This window comes from Eubalaena glacialis, chromosome 5 (assembly GCF_028564815.1).
Source record: "Eubalaena glacialis isolate mEubGla1 chromosome 5, mEubGla1.1.hap2.+ XY, whole genome shotgun sequence".
NCBI classification, from domain to species: domain Eukaryota; kingdom Metazoa; phylum Chordata; class Mammalia; order Artiodactyla; family Balaenidae; genus Eubalaena; species Eubalaena glacialis.
In genome coordinates, this window is record NC_083720.1 from 140,550,546 (window position 1) to 140,574,440 (window position 23,895).

Genomic DNA, 23,895 nt, shown 5'->3' on the forward strand with positions numbered 1-23,895 from the left:
AAAAGCTTTTGCACAGCAAAGGAAACCATAAACAAGACGAAAAGACAACCCTCAGAATGGGAGAAAATATTTGCAAACGAATCAGCGGACAAAGGATTAATCTCCAAAATTTATAAACAGCTCATGCAGCTCAATATTAAAAAAACAAACTACCCAATCCAAAAATGGGCAGAAGACCTAAATAGACATTTCTCCAAAGAAGACATACAGATGGCCAAGAAGCACATGAAAAGCTGCTCAACATCACTAATTATTAAAGAAATGCAAATCAAAACTACAATGAGGTGTCACCTCATACCATTTAGAATGGGCATCATCAGAAAATCTACAAACAACAAATGTTGGAGAGGGTGTGGAGAAAAGGGAACCCTCTTGCACTGTTGGTGGGAATGTAAATTGATACAGCTGCTATGGAGAACAGTATGAAGGTTCCTTAAAAAACTAAAAACAGAACTACCATATGACCCAGCAATCCCACTACTGGGCATATACCCTGAGAAAACCATAATTCAAAAAGAGTTATGTACCACAATGTTCATTGCAGCACTATTTACAATAGTCAGGACATGGAAGCAACCTAAGTGTCCATCAACAGATGAATGGATAAAGAAGATGTGGCACATATATACAATGGAATATTACTCAGCCATAAAAAGAAATGAAATTGAGTTATTTGTAGTGGGGTGGATGGACCTACAGTCTGTCATACAGAGTGAAGTAAGTCAGAAAGAGAAAAACAAATATCGCATATTAACGCATATATATGGAACCTAGAAAATGGTACAGATGAACCGGTTTGCAGAGCAGAAATTGAGACACAGATGTAGAGAACAAACGTATGGACATCAAGGGGGGAAAGCGGCGGGGGATGGTGGTGGTGGTGTGATGAATTGGGAGATTGAAAAAAAAACCCAAAAAAACTGACTAATGTTCTACTTACTCTATTCTCTCCCCAACCTCTTATCTGAGCTCCAAATCCATATTCTATTGATAGGCCTACTCTCGGAGATCTCTACTTGGATGTGTCAGAAACCTTAAACTTAGTATATCGAGATTGAAACTCGATTATTTTCTTCTGTCGTCTTTCATCAAAAGGCTACAATATGCACCTAAGTGTAAACCTGCCAACTTGTGAAGCTTCTCTTGGTCCCCTCTCATCTCCGTGGCGTCAACACAAAACTTTCCTTCTAAATATTTCTCCAACACATCCAACTCTCTCCTGCACCGGCATCACCCTCGTCCAAGAACATTTTCTCTCAAATAAACTGTCCTTCCTGAATCTACTTTTCAATTTCTCTTACTTGGCTGCTGTTGTTCTTGAACTTACTTTTGTCTCCCTCTAATACATTCAATACTCTGCAGCAGAGAAAAGTTTTCTAAAAAGCAAATCAAATCACATCAATCTCCACTGCCACTCCTGCTTAAACATCCCCTTTAGACCACAGACAAATTTCCCCTGTCTCCAGGCTCAAATCCCACCACGTCTCCTCCCATATGCCAAGCTTCTCCTTCCCACCACAGAGAACTTGCATTGCAGTTAACCACGCCTCAACACCTTCTTCCAAATCAACTTAGAACACTTCAATGGCCTATAAGGAAAATAGGACAAAATATTTGAAATTGAGATAATTTTGGAAAACCTGAACGTATGATCACCCAAACTACAGCTCAAAGGGCACACACAGATTCACTCTTAATTACTACAGACGCACACAAAATAGTAAAATATCTCCCTAATATGCTTCATCCTGCTAATTTTCTCTTCTTCAGAAAACTCTGTAATTTTCCTGATACTTTTTCTGTTTACTGCAAAAAGGCAGTGTTCCCAGGAAACACTGTCTGAGCTTTGGAGTCATTTTATCTTGGCGTAAGGGCTCAGAGATTGCAACCTTGTTCTATCATACAAGGGCCAAGTTACTAGACCTTTCTGGGCCCTGAATTCCTTAGGTCTAAAGGTAAGAAAGAAGCATTCCCTACCAAGCTGAGTTGTTGTGCTGATTAAATGAGACATATGTTTATGAATACACCCAAATTTCCTCCTTGTGTCATTCAGTTAATACATATTTCTTGAGCTACATATTTCAGGATACACTGGTGAGCTTGTATTAGATAGATCCCACTTCATAGGAAGCTTTAAAAAAAAAAAGGTCTCAGCATGAAAAAGAAAAGCATTCAACTCAGCTTCATGCTCCTTCCTGGGGAAGGAGGTCCCAAATGGTTGCCCAGATATTCTGCCCAGAGTTCAAACCCAGCAGCCCATCTTCCTATTTGGGTCCATTATCCTCCTTGAGGGAGACTCTGCTGCTCTGACATTTTAACTCCTGAGACCCACACTTGTCTTGTTATCTCAGCCACTTTGCCCTGGGCACACTCTGGCCTCTTTATTTACTGTTGTCCTCACCCTGGGGAGTCAATGCAGGGACACTGACCAAAAAAATGGATGTGGCTGCATAAAGATGTGTAAGGAAGAAAGAGGCAAACAGTCCAGTTTCAAACATTAGAAAGTATTTATACAAACATGATTAGCTACTAAGGAGTTTATTCTCTAGTACTTAGCGTCTTAATCTTAACTTCTGGTGGGCTCACATAAACTCTATTACTACGCTATTTCCCAGAGGCAGTTTATAAATATTCCTAACAGCTTAGGTGTTTTTTCCAAAATACTAACACCATCACCATAATAAATGTTAGAACAAACAAACAAACAAAAAAACACATTTGACACCCCTGCTATTGCACTTATTTTGGGGGCTGAGGTCTTTGAAAGAAAATAATTTGTTCTTGCTCCTTGACAGGGACCCTGGGATCTGTGCTCTCTGTTTATGTGCACATGTGATGTTTGCAGGAAGAATGATCTCCGAAGAACATTTCAGGGCAAAATGCGATTCAGTACTTCTCTACATACAGGCACAGCTCTGAGAGTTAATGGGTTTAGGCCCTATTCCCCAAAATGTGTTCTTGGAAACACTAGCCTACAATTCTATAGTCAAAAAAGGATGGCTTTCTATTAAAACTAGAGTTAAATAATTTATATGACCAACCTGCAAATATTGTTGACCGAGTCTTCTGGACAATGATGGTGGCATTTACATCGCAAGATCTTTGGGCGAGGGGTGAGGGCTGTACTCTCACCATCCTCTTTCTTGGTGCCCACATTCAATTTTCCTGAACTTCGCAAAAGCATGTTATCAAGCAAGTTTGCTGAAAATAAGAAACAGTAAGAGTTTAAGCATCTTTGGGATAGCCCAGCCATAGTCTTCTGTCCAAAGAATGATGATATTAAACAAAATATTAGTATTCATAATAGTTAAACATTTAAACAGAAAACACATTCTGATGTTTTGACACTAAAAATTATACTTTCTATATGATATATATGTCTCATTAGAAATTCTCATAATCCTTTCAGAATAGTAGTTTCTACTATTAAGTTATAATAGTTGTATTTGATTGAGTGGAAGCAGTTCAATGACCCACTATTATATAGATTATCTCTACTCTGTATGGTAATGCTGTGAGTAAATATAACCATTCCCATTTTCAGATGAGAAAATTAAGACTCGAAGTTTAAGTGATCTGCACCCAGCTAATAAGTCATGAAGCCAGCATTTAAACCCAGGTTGTCTGGGCCCTAAAACTTTCTACCAGTCTCTTTACTCTAGGGTTCTCTTCACTTTAGGTATACCATGTATTTTTTAAAGAAATCATTAAAAATATTTAATCTGCAACATTCATTAGGAAGATAAAAATTTAATTATCAAGATATACAAGCGAAAGTGATGACCTATTACAGTAGCAATGATTCTACATCTTCAATGGAAGATACGATAGTAGACATGATGTTTAGAGACAGATTTTTCTGGGTTTTAAAGTAGGCTTTACTGTTTACCAGTTAGTTGACATTGAATAACTTTACAAATAATCCCACTGTGCTTCATTTTCTTATCATCAAATTGGAGATAATTATAAGCACCTACCTCAAGTCAAGAGCTTAGAGTGGGTATGTTACATAGTATTACTTGATAAATGTTAGCTAATGTTATTGGAGAAATCTAATTTTTTACCTTTTAAATAGTAAGACAATGTTGCACAACCTAGGGTGACATATCACTGAGACAGTTTTCATGTTTTCTTCTTTACCACCACTTTTGGAAAGTAAGGATGCTTCAGAAGGAGGCATAGATTAATTGACAACAGGTTTCAGGCATTGTGGTAAGAGCTCTCCTACGTGCTATGTCACTGTATAAATTGTCACCCTGAGCAATGTTTGATTTAAAATCTCACAACACATCCAGTTTGCCTACAGTTAAATACAATTTCAACAAAAATATTATCTAAAAGATACTGGGTTAAAAAACTGAAATTCTAGATCAGAAGTACAGTATACACAATAGATATGTACAGTGTACATTTGTTATTTTTAACTACAAATTAGTGCCTCCAACCACTGGTTATATCAGAGAATGAAGAGTTTAGAAAAAGGTCTGTGATGATTTATCCTGACTTTCTCTATGTTACGCTAATTAGTTGAATTTTTAGAAAGTAGTAATTAAAGGAAAAAAGAATAAAGTATGTTAGATCCATTTACCAGAATTTCCCCCAATCATTAATTCTAATATTTCATTAGATTTTTCAAATTTATGTTAAGATGTACACCTAAAACAGTTCCTTATATTTTAGTCTGCAGAAGACACATCAATTGTAATATATGAAGAGTCTGTTATATTCAGAATCCTGGGCCACCCACAGTGATTCTGATTCCACAGGTCTCAGGCGAGCCAAGGGAAAGGCATTATTCCACAAGACCCCAGGTGACTGAGACAGATGATGTGCAGACTCCACTTTGAGAAAACTAGGACTAGATTAAGTAAATATTTATTTAATCCAACCACAAAATTAATCCCAATAGGTGTTTACTATTTCTATAAAATCAGTGCTCACCCTTAAGTTAAATTCCAAAATAGAGTGAAGTTAAACACAGTTTTTGTTAGTATCTTGTATTTAAAGCCTGCATAAATGCCCTAGCACCGCTTGCTATCCAGGTGCAGTAGGTATTGGTATGCCTATATATCACCCTGCCATGCTGGTTTCCTTCTTTTTAAATCTGGTTCTCAGTCTTACTAACTTTATGACCTAAATTACCTCAAAGTAACTCAAAGCGATGAAGGTAAGATATTTTAAACTTATTACATCCTGCTTTCTTCCATACCAGGCCCCTGCTCTTTGAAGTTTTTAAAACAAAATAATAAAAATTCATTTATTATGCATATGTCTACTTAGCAAACATATATTGGGTGCCTACCTTGTTCCAGACACAGCCTAGGTAAGTAGGGTGAACTAAACATACACAGAATGTACCACCTGGTGGGAAAAGTTGTTAAATGGAATATTCACACAGAATGGTCTACAGTATAAAAAGAAACACCCTTATACTATTGGAAATAAGATGTCATTTTGTAAAAAACATTTTAAGACAGGATCCATGATTTTCTCACATTTTAAATTTATTTAAACAAAATACTGATATAAAATTTAGTTAGAAGGAGATTCTTTGCGATATTGCTTTTTATTTATTGCAAAAGCTTTTGCACAGCAAAGGAAACCATAAACAAGACAAAAAGACAACCCTCAGAATGGGAGAAAATATTTGCAAATGAAGCAACTGACAAAGGATTAATCTCCAAAATTTACAAAGAGTTCATGCAGCTCAATATCAAAAAAACAAACAACCCAATCCAAAAATGGGCAGAAGACCTAAACAGACATTTCTCCAAAGAAGATATACAGATTGCCAACAAACACATGAAAGAATGCTCAACATCATTAATCATTAGAGAAATGCAAATCAAAAGTACAATGAGATATCATCTCACACTGGTCAGAATGGCCATCATCAAAAAATCTACAAACAATAAATGCTGGAGAGGGTGTGGAGAAAAGGGAACCCTCTTGCACTGTTGGTGGGAATGTAAATTGATACAGCCGCTATGGAGAACAGTATGGAGGTTCCTTAAAAAACTAAACACAGAACTACCATACGACCCAGCAATCCCACTACTGGGCATATACCCTGAGAAAACCATAATTCAAAAAGAGTCATGTACCACAATGTTCATTGCAGCACTATTTACAATAGCCAGGACATGGAAGCAACCTAAGTGTCTATCAACAGATGAATGGATAAAGAAGATGTGGCACATATATACAATGGAATATTACTCAGCCATAAAAAGAAACGAAATTGAGTTATTTGTAGTGGGGTGGATGGACCTACAGTCTGTCATACAGAGTGAAGTAAGTCAGAAAGTGAAAAACAAATACAGTATGCTAACACGTATATATGGAATCTAAGGAAAAAAAAAAAAAGGTCATGAAGAACCTAGGGGCAAGACGGGAATAAAGACACAGACCTACTAGAGAATGGACTTGAGGATATGGGGAGGGGGAAGGGTAAGCCGTGACAAAGTGAGAGAGTGGCATGGACATATATACACTACCAAACGTAAAATAGACAGCTAGTGGGAAGCAGCCGCATAGCACAGGGAGATCAGCTTGGTGCTTTGTGACCACCTAGAGGGGTGGGATAGGGAGGGTGGAAGGGAGGGAGACGCAAGAGGGAAGAGATATGGGAACATATGTATATATATAACTGATTCACTTTGTTATAAAGCAGAAACTAACACACCATTGTAAAACAATTATACTCCAATAAAGATGTTAAACAAACAAACAAACAAAAAACCCAACAATATAAAAGAGATCCAGAGGAGACACTAGCAATAAAAACTTGGTAATCAGAAGGTAAAAATCATCCTTTCTATAGAGATTGTGAAGATGAAATACTGTTGCATAATATTTCTAAAATGTTTAACACTTTAACATGCAGTCAGAATACATGATATTTTACCAAAAACACATTCATAAGAATAAAAAGATAAGTATAGCTAGCTCATAATAAACACCATTTCTATAAACTGAGTTAACAGACAACATGCTGAATGAACATATAAGGCTTCCTTCATACAATGTGACCCAAACAAGTAAAAGTAGTGAGATGATAAATGATTGCTTTTAATTAGCATTAAATAAATGGATAATTAAATGCAAATCTGAGACAAGTGGAGAGTTCTTTATTTGCTTTTGCCAAAATAATCAAGGGAGTAATCCATAAAAGTATGTAATTGCTACTTAGGAGTCAATTAATCTATATGTATTTAATTCCTTATGAAATGAAAATCGTTATCACACGATTCACAACATTTCCAATCACAAGATTAAACTAAAATAATTAAGTGATAATTTGGAGGCTAAAAGGAGAAGACAAGGGAGAAGAGAAGCAGTAGCAACAGAACGAATAAATATGATTAGACTCAACTTAAAAGCTAAGAGCACAGTTAAAAAGAAAGATTATGATATCTAAATTGAGGTATAATTGCCATACAATATTAGTTTCAGGTGAACAACAATGTACCACATCTTCTTTATCCATCCCTTGCTGGACACTTCGGTTGTTCCATATCTTGGCCATTGTAAATAATGCTGCAATGAACATAGAGGTGCATATATCTTTTCAAGTTAGTGTTTTTGTTTCCTTGGATAAATACCCAGAATTGGAATTGCTGAATCTCATGGTAGTTCTATTTTTAATTTTTTGAGGGAGCTGCATACTGTTTTCCATAGTGGCTGCACCAATTTACATTCCCACCAACAATGTACAAGGGTTTCCTTTTCTCCACATCCTCACCAGCATTTGTTATCACTTGCCTTTTTGAGAACAGCCATTCTAACAGGTGTGAGGTGATATCTCACTGAGGTTTTGATACATATTTCCTGATTGATTAGTGATGTTAAGCATTTTTTCATGTACCTGTTGGCCATCTGTATGTCTTCTTTGGAAAAATGAATATTATTCAGATCCTCTGCCCATTTTTTTTAAATGGAACTTTGTTTTGTTGCTACTGAGTTGTATGAGTTCTTTATATATTTTGGATATCAACCCCTTATCAGATATACGATTTGTAAGTATCCTCTCCCATTCAGTAGGTTGCCTTTTCATTTTGTTGAGGGTTTCCTTTGCTGTGCAGAAGATTTTTAGTTTAAGGCAGTCCCACTCGTTTATTTTTGCTTGGCTTTGCTTTTGGTGTCAAATCCAAAATATCAACACTAAGACCTATGTCAAACAGCTTACAACCTACCTTTTCTTTGATGAGTTACATGCTTTCAGGTCTTACATTCAAGTCTTTAATACATTTTGAGTTACTTTTTGTGTATGGTGTAAGATAATGGTCCAGTTTCATTCTACTGCATGTAGCTATCCAGTTTTCCCAACACCATTTATTGAAGAGACTATCATTTTACCATTGTATATTCTTGGCTCCTCTGTCATAGATTAACTGACCATAAGAGTGTGGGTTTATTTCTGGGCTCTCTATTCTGTTCCATTGATCTATGTGTCCGTTTTTCTGCCAATACCATACTGTTTTGGTGACTATAGCTTTGTAATATAGTTTGCAAGCTGGGAGCATGATGCCTCGAGCTTTGTTCTTTCTCAAGATTGCTTTGGCTATTCAGGGTCTTTTGTGGTTCTATACAAATTTTAGGGTTGTTTGTTCTATTTCTGTGAAAAATGCCATTGGAATTTTGATAGGGATTGTATTGAATCTGTAGACTATTTTGGGTAATATGGACATTTTAACAATATTAACTATCCCAGTCTGTGAGCATGGATTAGCTTTCCATTTGTTTGTGTCTTCTTCAATTTGTTTCATCAATGTCTGATAGTTTTTAGTGCACAGGTCTTTCACCTCCTTGGTTAAATTTATTCCTAGGTATCCTATTCTTTTGGATGCAATTGTAAATGGAAATCGTTTTCTTAATTTCTCTTTCTGATAGTTCATTCATTATTAGTGTATAGAAATGCAACAGATTTCTCTATACTGCTTTTATATCCTGCAATTTTACTGAATTCATTTATTAGTTCCAACAGTTCTTGATGGAGTTTTTAGGGTTTTCTATATATAACATCATGTCATCTGCCAACAGTGACAGTTTTCCTTCTTCCTTTCCAATTTAGACGCCTTTTATTCTTTTTTTGCCTAATTGTTCTGGCTAGCATTTCCAATACTATGTTGAATAAAACTGGCCAGAGTGGGCATCCTGGTCTTGGTCCTAATCTTAAAGGAAAAGATTTCAGCTTTTCACTGTTGTGTATGATGTTAGCTGTGGGCTTGTCATATATATAGCCTTTCCTGTGTTGAAGCATATTCTTTCTATACCTGTTTTGAGAGTTGTTGTTGTTGTTGTTTTTATCATAAATGGATGTTGAATTTTGTCAAATGCTTTTTCTGCGTTTATTTAGATGGTAAGATTTTTCGTCCTTCATTTTGTTCATGTGGTAAATCACATTGATTGATTTGTGGATGCTGTAACACCCTTACATCCCTGGAATAAATCCCATTTGATCACGGTGTATGATCCTTTTAATATATGGTTGAATTTGGTTTGTTAATATTTTGTTGAGGATTTTTAGATATGTTCACCAGGGATATTGGTCTGCAATTTTCTTTTCTTATGGTGTCCTTGTCTGGTTTTGATATCAAGGAAATGCTGGTCTCATAACATGATTTTGGAAGTGTTTCCTCTTCTATTTTTGGAAGAGTTTGAGAAGGATTGGTATTAATTCTTCTTTGAATGTTTGATAGTATTGACCAGTGAAGCCATCTGGAACTAGACTTTTGTTTGTTGGGAGGTTTTAAATTATTGGTTCAATTTCCTTAAGATCTTCCTAATAGTCCACATTTGAAATAAAGGGTCAATGAGAAACTGAACTGTTTTATCTACTGTTATAATTATGAAAAAGGATTTATAAAAGGATCACTTTCATATAAAATCATTCTGAATTTATGCAAAATCTAGCCAGCCTCATATAGGCAAGCTTAGGCATTTTGGATCAAACACAAGACTGAACACATCAGCTAAGGCATAAAAAAGGCAATTACACGTATATAAAATGAATAATTATCTCATAAAAACATGAATTTAGCCTGACTTTCTGATAAATTTATATAAAAGAAGATAATCACTAAAAACAATGGCAAGATTACTAATTATTAAAGAAACATTACATATAATTTAGTACATTATATTTTCTAAATCAACAAATTGAAAGGAATTTTTTTTCCACCAAGGAAAGCTAAATAGTGAATGGTTTCTACTTAGGATGAAAAGAATTTCAACAAAATTGATTATTTCTTCCCAGTAGCTTTCCAGACAATTAAGGCTTTTTTAATATTTAGTAATGGAATTATAAATAAATCTGACAGAAAAATGTAAGAGGGAAAAAAAACTGAGAAAAGTCAGACTGTCCGGAAATGTCTTAGGAATAAATACTACACAGAATAAATCCCTCTTTAGTTCAGTCCATTTTCAGTTTCCTTCCTCCCTCCTACCTTCCCCCTCCCCTAACTCCCCACCCCTTTTTCTCCCTAATACCAATCTTTAGCTTAACAGTGTGAATCCAGACACTTCAGATGCTTCCTGGTTAGCTTAGCTAGTTACATTATAGTTAATCCAGGTTGTTAACTATCCAAATTACCATGATAATACAAAGTAGGGCCTGTGGAAGCCAATCTAAAACTGTTTCTCATTTTTCAGAGGATCACTAGATTTTTTTTAGGGAGCAACTGAACCACAAGATCACTTCCAAACATGTGTGTGTGTGTGTGTGTGTGTGTGCGCGCGCGCATGTGCGTGTGTGTTCTTAATGAATTGCAACTAAATTATATTCCTTATGATTTTCATATATGAGATAGATTTACAAATTTTCAGGCAAATTACTCAAACTTCACAAAATAATATAATGATCAGCATGCAGTAGTGTGACTTCCATTCAATTACAAAGGCTAAACAGATGGTTATTTTCCTTGAATATCTTTTCGTGGATATATGTTACAGTTACATACATGTTTTCAGCTATTTTGTATGTCTGTGTATAGTTATACACAAGTTTTCTATGGCATCTCTTCTTGTGTAAGTTAGGAAGTAAGGCAGAGTTATAAAGAATTTCTTTAAAGTACTCATCTGGGATCAGTGGACAATTATTAGCTGGCAGCCTGGTATAAACACTATAAAATAACTCATTTTTGATGTATATACTTAATAAATCAATTATTTTTACTATTTCTATATTATTTTATATTATAGTATACCCTTCCATATGATTTTTACAGAAAAATGAAACAAGATTTTTATAGAAATATCAGAAAACACAGGACAAAAGTAAATTGCAAAAAAAATTGCAATACTACAACTCTGCAAGAAATAAATTTTAGCTTCCATATTCATCCATTGTATCCTAAAGTACATTTTAGTTAATGTACTAGTTTTGATTATTTTTTCTCGGTAACATTCTTATTTCAAAAATACCATAAAACATTTTAAGTTTGTGATATAAAATATTGTTGTACGATATATATCATAGTGAAGAGAATATCAGAATCTACTGTCACATTAAAACACATGGAGAACAATCTTTATGAACAGCAATAATTCAAGGAAATTAAATCTCAAATACACTATGTATTGATATACTAAGAAATGGATGTGAGTCTTCAAAATTCATTTAAAGATGACAGGTAATTATTTTGTGCCACAGGATCTACTAGTAACCTATTTTCCTTTCTTCATTTTATTTTTTACTTTTTAGCTCTCTAAATATCTCAAAAATTAACAAAATTTTGAGTGTCTTCTCTGTTCTACCTCATCTTCACAAGAGGGCAGACCGGAGCAAGAAGAGAAATTGAAATTCATATCACACAAGTTTGTACTTCAAGTATCTTGGGTAAAAAGATTAGTGGAAGAAAATTTGAAAGTACTACTGAACTGTCCAGCAATGCTTTGGGAATGATCCAGTCTAACACTATGCATGTTGTTATGATAATAAATAATGTGAATCAATGCCCATTTCCTTTCTCAACCAAAACTGGTTTAAAGAGTACACTGGTTAAAAACAAAAACCTATAATACACAGGAATAAAACTTGAATCAGAGCTTGAAAACAATATTAATTTTCAAGCTAACTTTTAGTGATCCTGAATGGTGGGTTTAAATAGGTAACTAACTTTTATTTTCATCACTTAAGCCTTGAATCATTTAACTCAATTTAATAATTTAATTTACTGTCTAATAAGCATATTCAATTCAAAAGTCCTGACCTCAATTTTCATTGCCTAACCCTCTTTCATTATACTAAGACATTTTCAAACAATTTTTCTATGTTGTTTGCAACAAGAACTTAGAAAAAAATATATATATAAACAACATGAAACGCAATCGTTAATAAAAAGTTGAAATACGTGCCTAAACTCTTTTGAAAACAAAATATAAATACAACTTAGATTCAAAAATATCAAAGCAAAATCACATGCATTACAAAGAAAGAGTAGACTTTCAATTATTAATAGCGAAGTGAACTGCACAGGAGTTTCTTTCTCCTTCAAGAGTCTCAGAAGTCAGAGGAGAGAGGGACAAGGGAGGCTGTAGGTGGTAAGTTCCGGGGCTAGCATGCTATAGAGGGGGATGAAATGCCAGGTGAGAAACCAACACCAGGTGTGGTCACCAAGCAGTAGACTTAGACTTGACCAGCATATAAAGTAAAACGGACAAAACAGTTCAAACCCCAGCTTAGCTACTGCCAGGCTGTTGCCTTAGCAAGTCACTTACCTCCCTAACAGAGGATGTGGAGAGTGGCAGCACACATTGGCTTGCTATGAGAACTGGATGAGAGACTCCAAGTAAAGCACCTATCACAGTTCCTCGCACGTACTAAGAGTGAATAACAGTAAACTGTTGTTTTCTGTGCTGCTGAAGCTTACTATTCAATTTTTTTGTTTTCATTCTTCAGATGTCTCTCTGTCTCTCCCTCAATTGTTTTTGTTCCTTTTCTCCACTCCTTCATCTCCTAAATGTTTCTACTTCTCTTCCTTTTCTTCTTTCCCCATCCTCTTTCTCTCATCCTGATTCTCTCTTCCTCTTCAATTCCCCTTTCTTTTGCTTCATGTTACTTCCATTAACTTTGCCTTTCTGGGTTCATCACTGTGCACAGAAAGTCTATAAAAATATTGAGCTTTTTGGTTTAAGAAACACTGACGCTTTTTTCACAGCTGACTAATATATTGTTATTCATTTTCTTTTTTCCTGTGGTACATTCATTTATTGAGCAAATAATCATTAAATCCATTCCATCTACATAACACAATGGCCCAGAGCACTTGAAGTACCTTCAGTAACATAACAATCTTGCTGGTGAGACAAATCAACTGCATGTGGAACACAGTGAGACAAATCAGCTACATATGGAAAACCAAAAACAGTATATGAAAAAAATAAAATAGAAGTCATAATGCCACATATAATTGTCAAATGTAAGTAAGTCCTAGGTAGGAGGCAAAGGAGGGAAGATTACTAGGGGTGACAGTAATAAACCAATAAATATTATGGAAAACATAAGCACCAAGGATACTGACAGTTTTTCATTTCAGTGGTTCATTGTTGACACTACTGAATAGGGTAAGAAAAACACAGTAGTTTTACAATGGTAAAGATCTGCTGGATCTCTATAGAGACCAGAGCTTTTATAATAAAATATTTTACATGTTTCCATTTGCCAGCAATTGTTTCTCTTTTTACCATACTTACACATCCACATTACCATATCACTCAGTTTCTGTATGATAATCATGTTTTCAACATTTTATATCATAAAAGTTCTGCCCAGAGACCCCAAAACATCTGGATAAAAAGTGAAAGCTTCAATAATTCAAGTGTTTTATATTCTGGGGTGCTAGATTATGAGTTGAACAAATCAAAAAAGGTGAAATATTACATAAATGTGAACATACAACACATATATTCATATTTGTTTTGTAGGTAACTAATACAGAGTTATGAGCCTGAGTAAGCATCATAATTGATTATAACACGATTTATAGTTCTTTGGACATCACATTTATATTCTTTAAAGGTAAAACAGTAGCTAGCTTTCCCACAGGTTTTAATATGCTTTCGAATTTGGAGAAACTCGACCAAAATGTTCATATAAATTAAAAATCTTTGAAAATACTCTAAAACATGACACGATAACAAGTATCTTAATAAAAGTATCAACATAAGAAATAATAAACTTTACAAGCAAGTAACCACCATGTTTAAAGATAGTTTAACATCAAACTGAATCTATATCCATAAAATAGCATAATCACAGCTAATAGGATGATTTTAAAAGTTTTAAAAATCTCTGCATTTTAAAATACTTAATATGTCTGTTCTTTTCTTTGTTGGAAAAGAAACTGAACCACAGCCTCTTTGACAATAATGTCAAAGAATCACCCAGGACATGGCAGACTGCCAAGCCAGGAGCTATGGTTTATTCCGTGACTTTCTATCAATGCTCTGCTTCACAGAGTTCTAAAGCTAATCAAAGCGGATGTTCAACTAGCCACCACACCAAAACTTACTCCGCAGCTTTGCGAAGCACTCCCAAGACAGCTTGAAGTGTAAAACTACTTTGAACAGACATCTATGTAAAGAAGAGAAGTGACAATGAAGCCAGACAGATCAGAAACCAAATCACCAGGTTCATGCTATTCTTTTTCCCCAAAGAAAAAACCTGGAAAGCATTTAGGATCTCTCTGTTTCTAATCCTTTCTGGATCCTCTAATTGGATAATTGTTAAAGGATACTTTAGTAAGAAGCATACTGATCTTGAAAATGTAAATATATTGCTATTACAAATGTTCAAATATTTGAGGCATAAAATATATAGAATATATATATTTAAAAACTTAACTTACCATGCACTATTATCAACTACTATCATCACCAATGAGTTTAAAGGTCTATGATGAAACAACATGGAATAATGATAACCAGCAGCAAAATGAATTAAAACGATCTGAATATTAGAAAGCCATTATAGAGTTTTAAGAGAAAAACAAAAGAATCTGAAGAAACAACCATACAAAACCTGCAGTGCTATCTACATAGCTTTGTTTACAGTTATGTCATGTTTCATAGGAAAGTTTTCTAAGATAGATACCAAAAATGACATGAATTACTAAAATATACTTGCCTTAGCTTCTCTGACTGTATATTTTACCTTAAAACAATTTATAACCTTCCTGATCAAACTAAATGACTTAGAAACTGAATTTTCAAAACATTCATTTCTTCTAATGTTTAAATCATTAATTTATACTTTAAAATATTTTTGCATTTTTTAAAAACCATATTTGCAAGAAAGCAACTTTGACTTATAATCTATGAATTGAGACTTATATGTCATAGATAGCAGAAGAATTTAAAATGTCAAAAACTACAAACTCTACCACAGGACGTTACACAGCCACAACTTGGTTTTAACCATGACAGTATTGGAAAATGTGTAGGGGCAAACACACATACCCACTCCAACACACAGACAACACAGAAGGTAAAATAATATATGCAACATTTATAGTAGTTTAAAAGTAACCTAAATTATACACTGCTGGGACATTTAAGCTAAACTGCATTTTCTTGCCGTGTAATTTCTGTGCGCGAAATTTCTGAACCCCTGAACTGTTCTATTCCCAACCCTCTATGCCAAGAAAGACTTAAGTTCTATCATCTCTTTCGTGTGTACCAGAATTGGCTTAACTGATCTTGCTTACATTTCTGGAGGGAAAAAGCAGCCTCTAAGATATAAAGCTTCTGCCACTACTCACTTTTGATTTCTGTACGCTCGATAGATCGTTGCCAGGCTCCTTGGGACGAGACATGAGGAGGACGCACAGAATTGCTAGGGGTGTCCACTAAAAAGCACAGCACCGTAGGCAACACTAATCCTGCACCTGTGATGTGTTATTCACCAGTTAAGAAATGCAGTCCAGACGGTGGTTGCCTAATACAGCTCAGCTGTTTTTCTCAGTACTCCCTTTGATTATAAGCTGGCAAGAGAGATTATTCTGGTCAAGCACTGAGCTATGTTCAAGATACATGGCATATGACAGTGGAAAGGTGAAAGAGAAAGGAAACCTTAGAATCAAAAAAAAGTAAGTAAAAAGAAAAGAAAAAAAGTCACTGACCACAGTGTATTATGTAACAATTCCAGATGGTTCAAAGCTGCCTCTGATTATACACAGGCAGAAAAATATACAACATTTAAGTATCTAGAAATCTATTTTTTGATATTATCCTTTTGACTTTTAGAATGGTACTTCAACATGCAATTCTTTGGTTTATTTTAAAATCAGCACTACTTCACAAATTGATCAGCTACATAAACATTTAAAAATCTTTCTTTAAAGAGGTTTACCTATTCTAGACATCAAACTCCTTTTATAATGTTGGGAAAACTGAAACCAAATGATTACCATTAATTTTATCTTTTTATTAAGTCAACCATATTATTGGACTTGACTCATTGAAATATGTGATATAAAATTTATATTTGAGACACAACTATCCTATTCATCATATATGGCTTAAGCCAGCATAAAATATTTATTTTAACCAGCATAAAATTGCTAGCAACTCCAAACTGATTTAAGAAATATTTATTATACACAAAGCTGTCTACAAAGCATGTTGGTTTCACAGAGATGAAGAAGAAAGGGCCACTATGCTCACAAACCTTAAAATCTAATGGGGGAGAGTAAATAAAAGTTACTTTTTCTGTTATTGTTGTTCTTTTGTCATAAAAGGGCTGCTGACCATTCACTCATACCAAAACTTTCACTCTTTTTCCTTTTACACTCTATATAAACACAAAACCATCTGTCCCCCAGGCCAGTATCCGTGCCATTTTAAATAATCTAAAACCTTACCCCAAAACCAGACACCCTTTCCTAATAGCAGATGGTTAAAAAACAAAAACAAAAAATTCAATTATATATACCAAAAGAGCTGAAATGAAGAAAATATATCAATGTCAAAATGTGCATTTGTTAGGTATATATTTTAAAATGTTTAAAATTTCAAGTTATTTTTTGCTTTCATTGATTAGATACTAATTAGCTGCTAAGCAAAGCAGTATGTTAAAAAAAAATTAGAAAAATTCCATATGATATATATTAGGAGCAAGAGGGTCAAAAGAAATTCCTATGTCCATAAAAGCATTCTCCCTCATTAGAATCTGACAAGTCTTAGAGCTTTCCTTTATATTTAGACATTAGTGTTTAAGATAATACTGCATTTAAAGTTCCAAATAACACTCTGAGGCTAACTGGAGAAGGACCAAGATTTAGGCAGTATGCCACAAAATGTTGTATTAATATTTTAACTATTCCCATACTCTGGTCTGTGCATCCAAAGTAAAATAAGACGGCTGAATTGGGTCCTGGGTACGTATATGACTGGGTCCTGAGTACGTATATGACTAGCAAAAAATATAGACTCCTGATATTCTTTTAGACAAAAAAAATTTTTTTTCTGAAATTATACTTAATTGGCCATTAAAATAGTGCTGAGATTCTGAAGCACCATCCACTTTGTTTGATTTATTGGAATAAGATTTGCCAAAGGCAAAAGTCTTGTTGACATTTGGGCAGAAACACCGAGGAAAGATCCAAATTGAGACTCTGTTATTGTAATGATTGTGTTATCTTAAATCTGTGTATGGCACACATTGGAACATTCTGGCCTGATGCTGCTCAAGCTGTCCCTCTTTCAATAAACAAATGGCTTCAGTTTTCAAAACATTCTTCAAAAGCAATCTTATTTTTTAAATTTTTTAATTGTATAAAGCCTAGTAGACTCAGTGGCCCAGCCTTTGAAAAGCCTGATCTTACCTTTAAATTTTCCTCTTTATATTTCTTTATTCAATTCGTATCTCCTCATTTATGCCCAAAATTATATTTTTGCCCATACATTATATTCTAAGGTAAAAATATTTCCTTCCTCCTTTTTAAAATAATTATCAACATGGTATCTCATGAGAAACAACCAAAAAAAAGAACAACAAAAACCCTGAATCTAAGAGGCTACATGAAAAATAACTACCTCTCATAAACCCTTTCTTCATATGGTTCTTTATTTTCAACCACACCAACATAAGGCAGACATATCTCTGTGCGTTATGTTTTTTCACCCTGAAATATTTTGATAAATTGGGGATATGATTTTAAATTTCAGTATCAGAGTAAGAAGGTATGAAATATATACTTACTCATGTTCTATTTAAATGACCAAAGTACTCCCAAACAATAATATTAATATGGGAGGAAAGGACAGGGGCTACCTTAAATGGTCACTTCAGTTAGAAAGTTTTCCACTTTGACAAAGAATATATGAGATCAAGCCAAATATTTTACCAGAATTTAAGAGTTTGTACTTCAGCTATTAAGAAACCATCCTCCATGTTCACCTACAGAATGTCCTATTCTCTATCTAAAAACCCAAAAATTCAGTACGGGAGGCAAGAACTCTTATTATTTAATGAATCAGAGATTGGCAAAACTTGTCAGCTTTAACTCTTACAGTCGTCAGGCCTGCTGACCCTCACTGGGAATGAAGTCTCACGGACTTTTGTTTTATCCTTAAGGGAAGATCATGAGGACCTTTTAGAATGAATCGGCCCCACTTATGATATATGATTAGCTAACTAGGAAAGTTATTTATTTTCTTTTCATCTTTCTTAGCAGACCAAAAAATATTTGCTTTCATCATTAAAACCACAGTAACTATTTGGTGGTAATATGAAAATTTCCTGGTGGCTCCCCTTCTCTACTATCAAGTCTAACAGCCTGACCAGAAAAGGATCAAACTTGTGCTCATTATTAATTAGAGAGAGAATCTGGAATAAAACAAACCTCTCTAATAGCTATTTCCCCCAAAATTTTCACCCCAGTCCTTACAATACAGCACTTTGTGACAGCTTTTGTGCATGCTGAAATCATGGTAAAGGACATATTTCTCTTCCCATTTCATACCAATGAGGGGAAAACAAGCCTCGTCCAACAGGCATCATCCCAAATAATGCCCCCACCCCCAAGTGTGCAGGGCTCTTCCCTTTGTAGAGTTCAGTGTCTCCTCACTAGCAAGAAAGTATAAGCAGAGAGATCATTAGTTATGACATGTAGACGTTAGCAGATAATGTTGACTCACTTCAGGAACTATTAAACTATAAACAGTGTGCTGAAAGCCATTTATCTGCACTTCAGGATAAACAGCAGAACCTACTCAATTCAACGGATTGCAAAGAATAAGCTGCTGATGCCAAACCAAGTGAAGCTTAATTCTGAAAAGAAAGATCTGTGAATAAAAATTCACCTAGGATTCCAGGGATTCTGGCACATAAAATCCTTAAACACTTTACTTTATAATATAATATATAAAACATAGAACATATATTTTTAAAAGGCCAACTGATTCAGTTACCAAAGTTACTGCAGACTAGCTCGAGTTCAAAGTAAATTTATTGATACGTGATCCATATTTTCTCTTAAGTGACAGCATTTACAGTAATACTGATGCTGAGCAAATGTATGTTATCAAGGAGAGCTTTACCTATCACTGTGTAAAAAGTAAAGTTGAACTGGGTCAGTTTTCTTCATCAGCACTATTCCTATTCACAAACAATTTAACTGTTTTGAGAATTTCTAAATGACTCCTTCCAAGAGAAAGAAATACAACCTGAGTGCAACTGTATCATAAACGAATGATATTTATTTTTATTATGTAAATATATATACATATTTCCATCTCTAGCATGTTAAAATGCTGCAAGAAAAATACTCATCTATCATGCAACCTCAGAGGTTTTATTCCACAGTTGATTAGAAGGATATGAGATAAACAAGGCCCTTCCTGCAAGTACCATATACAGGTAAAGCATATTACATTTAGAATTTATTTTTCCTACTTGACAGAAAATAAATCAAAATCTGCTCTTTTTCACGCTTCCAGACGTCAGAAGCTTTTCAAAACAATTTTGATGTCAGAGAAGAGAACACACAGGTGTGTTTTATGTCAACTACTGAAAGCAACTGAAGGTTAGCCTGGAACCTGATCACTCTACTGACACATTCTTGCAGGCATTACAAACGCTCCCTGAAGGAACATTACACTAATGCTGACTAATTTTAAAAAACAACCCAAATCTCATTAGACCTATTCCCTAGCAGTATTGTTCAAAAGCATCTCTGCTAGTAACACCACACTCATCGCCACCTCTTAGCAAACCTTTAATGCTTTCTTCAATATCACCTTTACTGTTCTTCTTCATTGACAATACAACAGGTTGAACAACAATAAAATATTCGATATCAACATGCGTAAGTTTTTGTCACATCATGAAAACTATGACAACCCACAAAAAATCAAGTGTTAGGATGTCAGTAACAAATGCTTAAGAGAAACTGGTTCACATTAATGGCCACTTGGTCTTGAGGAAACCAAGCCTAAGACAGAAAGATGGCAGTAGTATTTCAATTCTGAAATTACCAGTGCTTATGCTAAAAAACTGTACTTAGTTACAAAACCTATATTAAACACAAACAGCAACTTAAATGTGACATGTTCTTAATTTTTTGAAAAGAGTGACTGGAAGGAAATTCTTGCCATTAAATGACTCGGTTCCCAATCAAGATCAGAAAAATGCTGCCTACCAGCAAAATGACCTAATAGTCATAGATTTCTGATGTTTATGAAGACCTAGAAGTAAACACATCAATTCAGACTTTAAAAAAATCATTTCAATCACATAAACATTCATTCAAAAGATTTAGTATTTATAGAACCCTTCCTTTGCTCACACACACACACACACACACACACACACATCCCACAAGTATGTCCACAATGAGGACCTGCACGTAACAAATCATTACCGCAAACTTGTCTCTTCTTGCCAAATGTTCTTAGTATTTTCCAAACCTCCAAAAATGTCTCACTACTGAACAACACCACCCCCCCAGGTAATAATAAAAAACTGAAACTTTTAAAGCATTTTTTCTTTTTCTTTTTCTTTTTCTCAGTCCATCATCCAGTGCCTGAATGCTCCTGTCAGAACACAAGCTGATGCTCACAGCAGGATGTCCAGGGCACTCTCACTTCTGCAGCTATACTGGCAGTGGCTCATAAATGTGCTTTTATATTTCCTATCTACACAAGTCAAGTTTCTCAGCTTTACTTGTCTTCTCAGTAGCAGCAAACCCTCAGCTCTTCACTACTAATATTCTACAATGCATGGGGAAAACAAGGGCAGGGGCCCTCTATTCGAGTACATGTGCAGAATAGGACTTTTTTTTTTTTTTTTTTAAATCTGAGACTCTTTTCTGCCTTCCTTCCTCATTTCTTATCTCCCAACCCCCAATGGCTTCTCAAAAACTTCAATATTCCTGAAGATCCAGATGTCTCCCTTCTTCCCTCCCAATCCCACTGAGAAGACAGGAAACACCAGGTGTGAAATGTCTCTGTTTGCCCCCCTCCACTGAGTAACACCTCCTACGTGGGAGCTTTCATCCTTGCCTGCCCTCTCAGGGGAACTACCCCCTGTCACTTGTCTGCTGGACCCCATCTCTTCTCACACACCCAGATGCACAGCCGAGACCACAGTTTCTCACAGAGGATGGTGTGCTTTCATACGTTCCTTCCTGGGTTATGAACAAAGAGCAGTTTTCCCAGGTTAGATCAGCCCAGCTGAAGGAGGATTTTAGGACAAAGAGAAAATGAGTGTATTCGGAAGAAAGGGCAAAGGAGCCCTGAGAGGAAAACTTGAGATGCTTATGCTTGTGCCATTATATCAAAATATAGTAACTTATATACAAAACATGTAACCAAGCACCATTTCTTACAATAGGCCAAGTCACACGTATAACAGGATAATTAGATTCCAAACAGGTATAGGAATCATGATTTCTAGCCCTAGCCATGCTACCGACTTGGACATCTCCAGAATGTCCAGAATGCTTTGATTGGAAAACCAGCACAGTGATGATTTACCAAATAAGGCATAGGCAGTAAACACAGGTTCTCAGCATATGTTTTGGAAGGAATACCAATGAATGAATTAGATCACTAGAAAAGACTCAGCCAAACATACCTGTCTAGATTAGAAACTCAGTGTGAAGGAAATGACCCTGAGTCAACACTGTAACATAGCAGTGCCACACGGTGACTGCTTTTCCCATGACCACATTCCCAGTGACAGTGGGTGTTTCTAAAGAAGAGAATCTGTGCAGAAAGAAGTGGTGGTTGCCCTGGTAACCCAAATATTCCAAAACACTACAACGTGTTCTATCTAACTACTTCCAACTCTACCCTTACCCAATAAACAATTTGGAAAAAGGACCTCTAACATCCCACTGCCTAAGTTCATAACTAGTGATGGACAGAAGGGATAAAAATCAACCCAAGCTTGTCTGACAAGCGTAGAAAATCATTCATAACTAAGTACACGTACCTTTATATCTTAGATATGGATGTATCTATGGATATCCCTGACTTCACCCGCCTAATTTCAGACAGATTTTTAAGGCTGATGTTGTATTTACATATTTAGGGAATATTACATACATATTAAATTATGTATGCTCATGGGTTTGCATTAATGAGGTTTACTGAAAAAGGAGTTTGAATAGACTGAAAGGAGAGACTGTATTATATTAGAGAAAGGGGGAAAAAAATGACAGGACAAACAGCCAAAAATGAACAGCAGTTGGGAATTTCCAAAATTAAACTAACATATAGAGTAACCTGGAAATAACTTTCATTTCCCTTGAGCTGATTATTTACACAATCTATGTTTAAATAAAGGTTGAATTTTACTCTGATACAACATATTAACTCAACTGATTAAGTTCATGTTTTTAATTCTATGCAGTAATAGTAAAATGGGAACAAATTATGAAGAAACAAAAAAAGAATAAACATGATAGTGTGGTGGAACCAAGGCTTAATCCCATCATCCATAAGGCATCAATGGGCTGTGGGTGAAGAGACGAAGCATCATCACGTGTACTAGAGAACGATGCCCTCCTCTGTAGAAATGACCCAGAGAGTGTTAGCCAGGAATTTTATCAGCCTGCTCTGAGGAGACGGGTTGTCTGATCCTGACTGTCATACGCACTTTCTTGTTCCAAACATTGCCACTCCCTTTTGTCTTTTTATTACAGTATTACATCTCCCCAAACACCCCCTTCTTAAATTACTTCAGCTAAATTTCCAACAAGTACTGAATTCCTAAGGTTTGAAAAAAATCAAAATTATGATAAAAATAAAAAATAAAATAAAATCAGCCAGTAGTCACGGAAGGTTATGTGTATTTATCACAACATTTTTGTCCTCTTTCTCATTTGTTTTTGTGTGCTTTTGCTTTCATCGGCATCTGTTGGGACGGGTAAGTATAGTTCTTGCCAAAGATAATGGAGTTCTTTTAGTCTGGCCAAGTAAAGAAAAATGGGAGGCAAAGAAAGGATGAGAACAATTATGTTAAAAATGCTGGCAAGTTCAAAGCAATTCAGGGGTCACAACAGTATGTCTGTGTGCCCTGCATTACCTTATCAGTAAAAGGAGATGGTAGGAAAATATGTTCTCTAACCGCCCTCCTACTTCAGATACATTATGGTTCTACATAACTTCCACTTTGCTGATACACATTCTTTTTTTGTATCTATAGCCTAAAAAGAGGGTACTGAATACTATATTAATAAAATGTAAGAATCCCAGCTCTGTTGTTTATTAGTTGTGTGACCTTAGGCCAGTTCTTAATTTTTTTTTATCCGAAACACTTCATAGTAACAATACTTCCATTTCAAGGAGTCTTCAAGGAATAAGAGGAAATCATTTATCTATCCGCAATTATGTGTTTATAAATCTCATCTGATGTAATCCTGAAAATGCTCATTTTATACATGAGGG

The 23,895-nt window shown here is 35.1% G+C and overlaps 1 protein-coding gene across 6 annotated transcripts in view; it reads right to left on the bottom strand.

The window, feature by feature from the left end:
• The window catches only part of BMPR1B (bone morphogenetic protein receptor type 1B), a 163,255-nt gene that overhangs the window by 58,364 nt on the left and 80,996 nt on the right, over positions 1–23,895 (bottom strand). For 4 of the 6 annotated variants that reach the window (XM_061191708.1, XM_061191706.1, XM_061191704.1 and 1 more), the window contains exon 2: positions 3,042–3,201. In XM_061191708.1, coding sequence (XP_061047691.1) covers positions 3,042–3,156 — 115 coding nt within the window. In that variant the 5' untranslated portion in view covers positions 3,157–3,201. Of the gene's footprint in view, positions 1–3,041; positions 3,202–15,761; positions 15,820–23,895 lie in introns of those variants that run through there. The other 2 variants (XM_061191709.1, XM_061191705.1) reach the window with 2 other exon arrangements.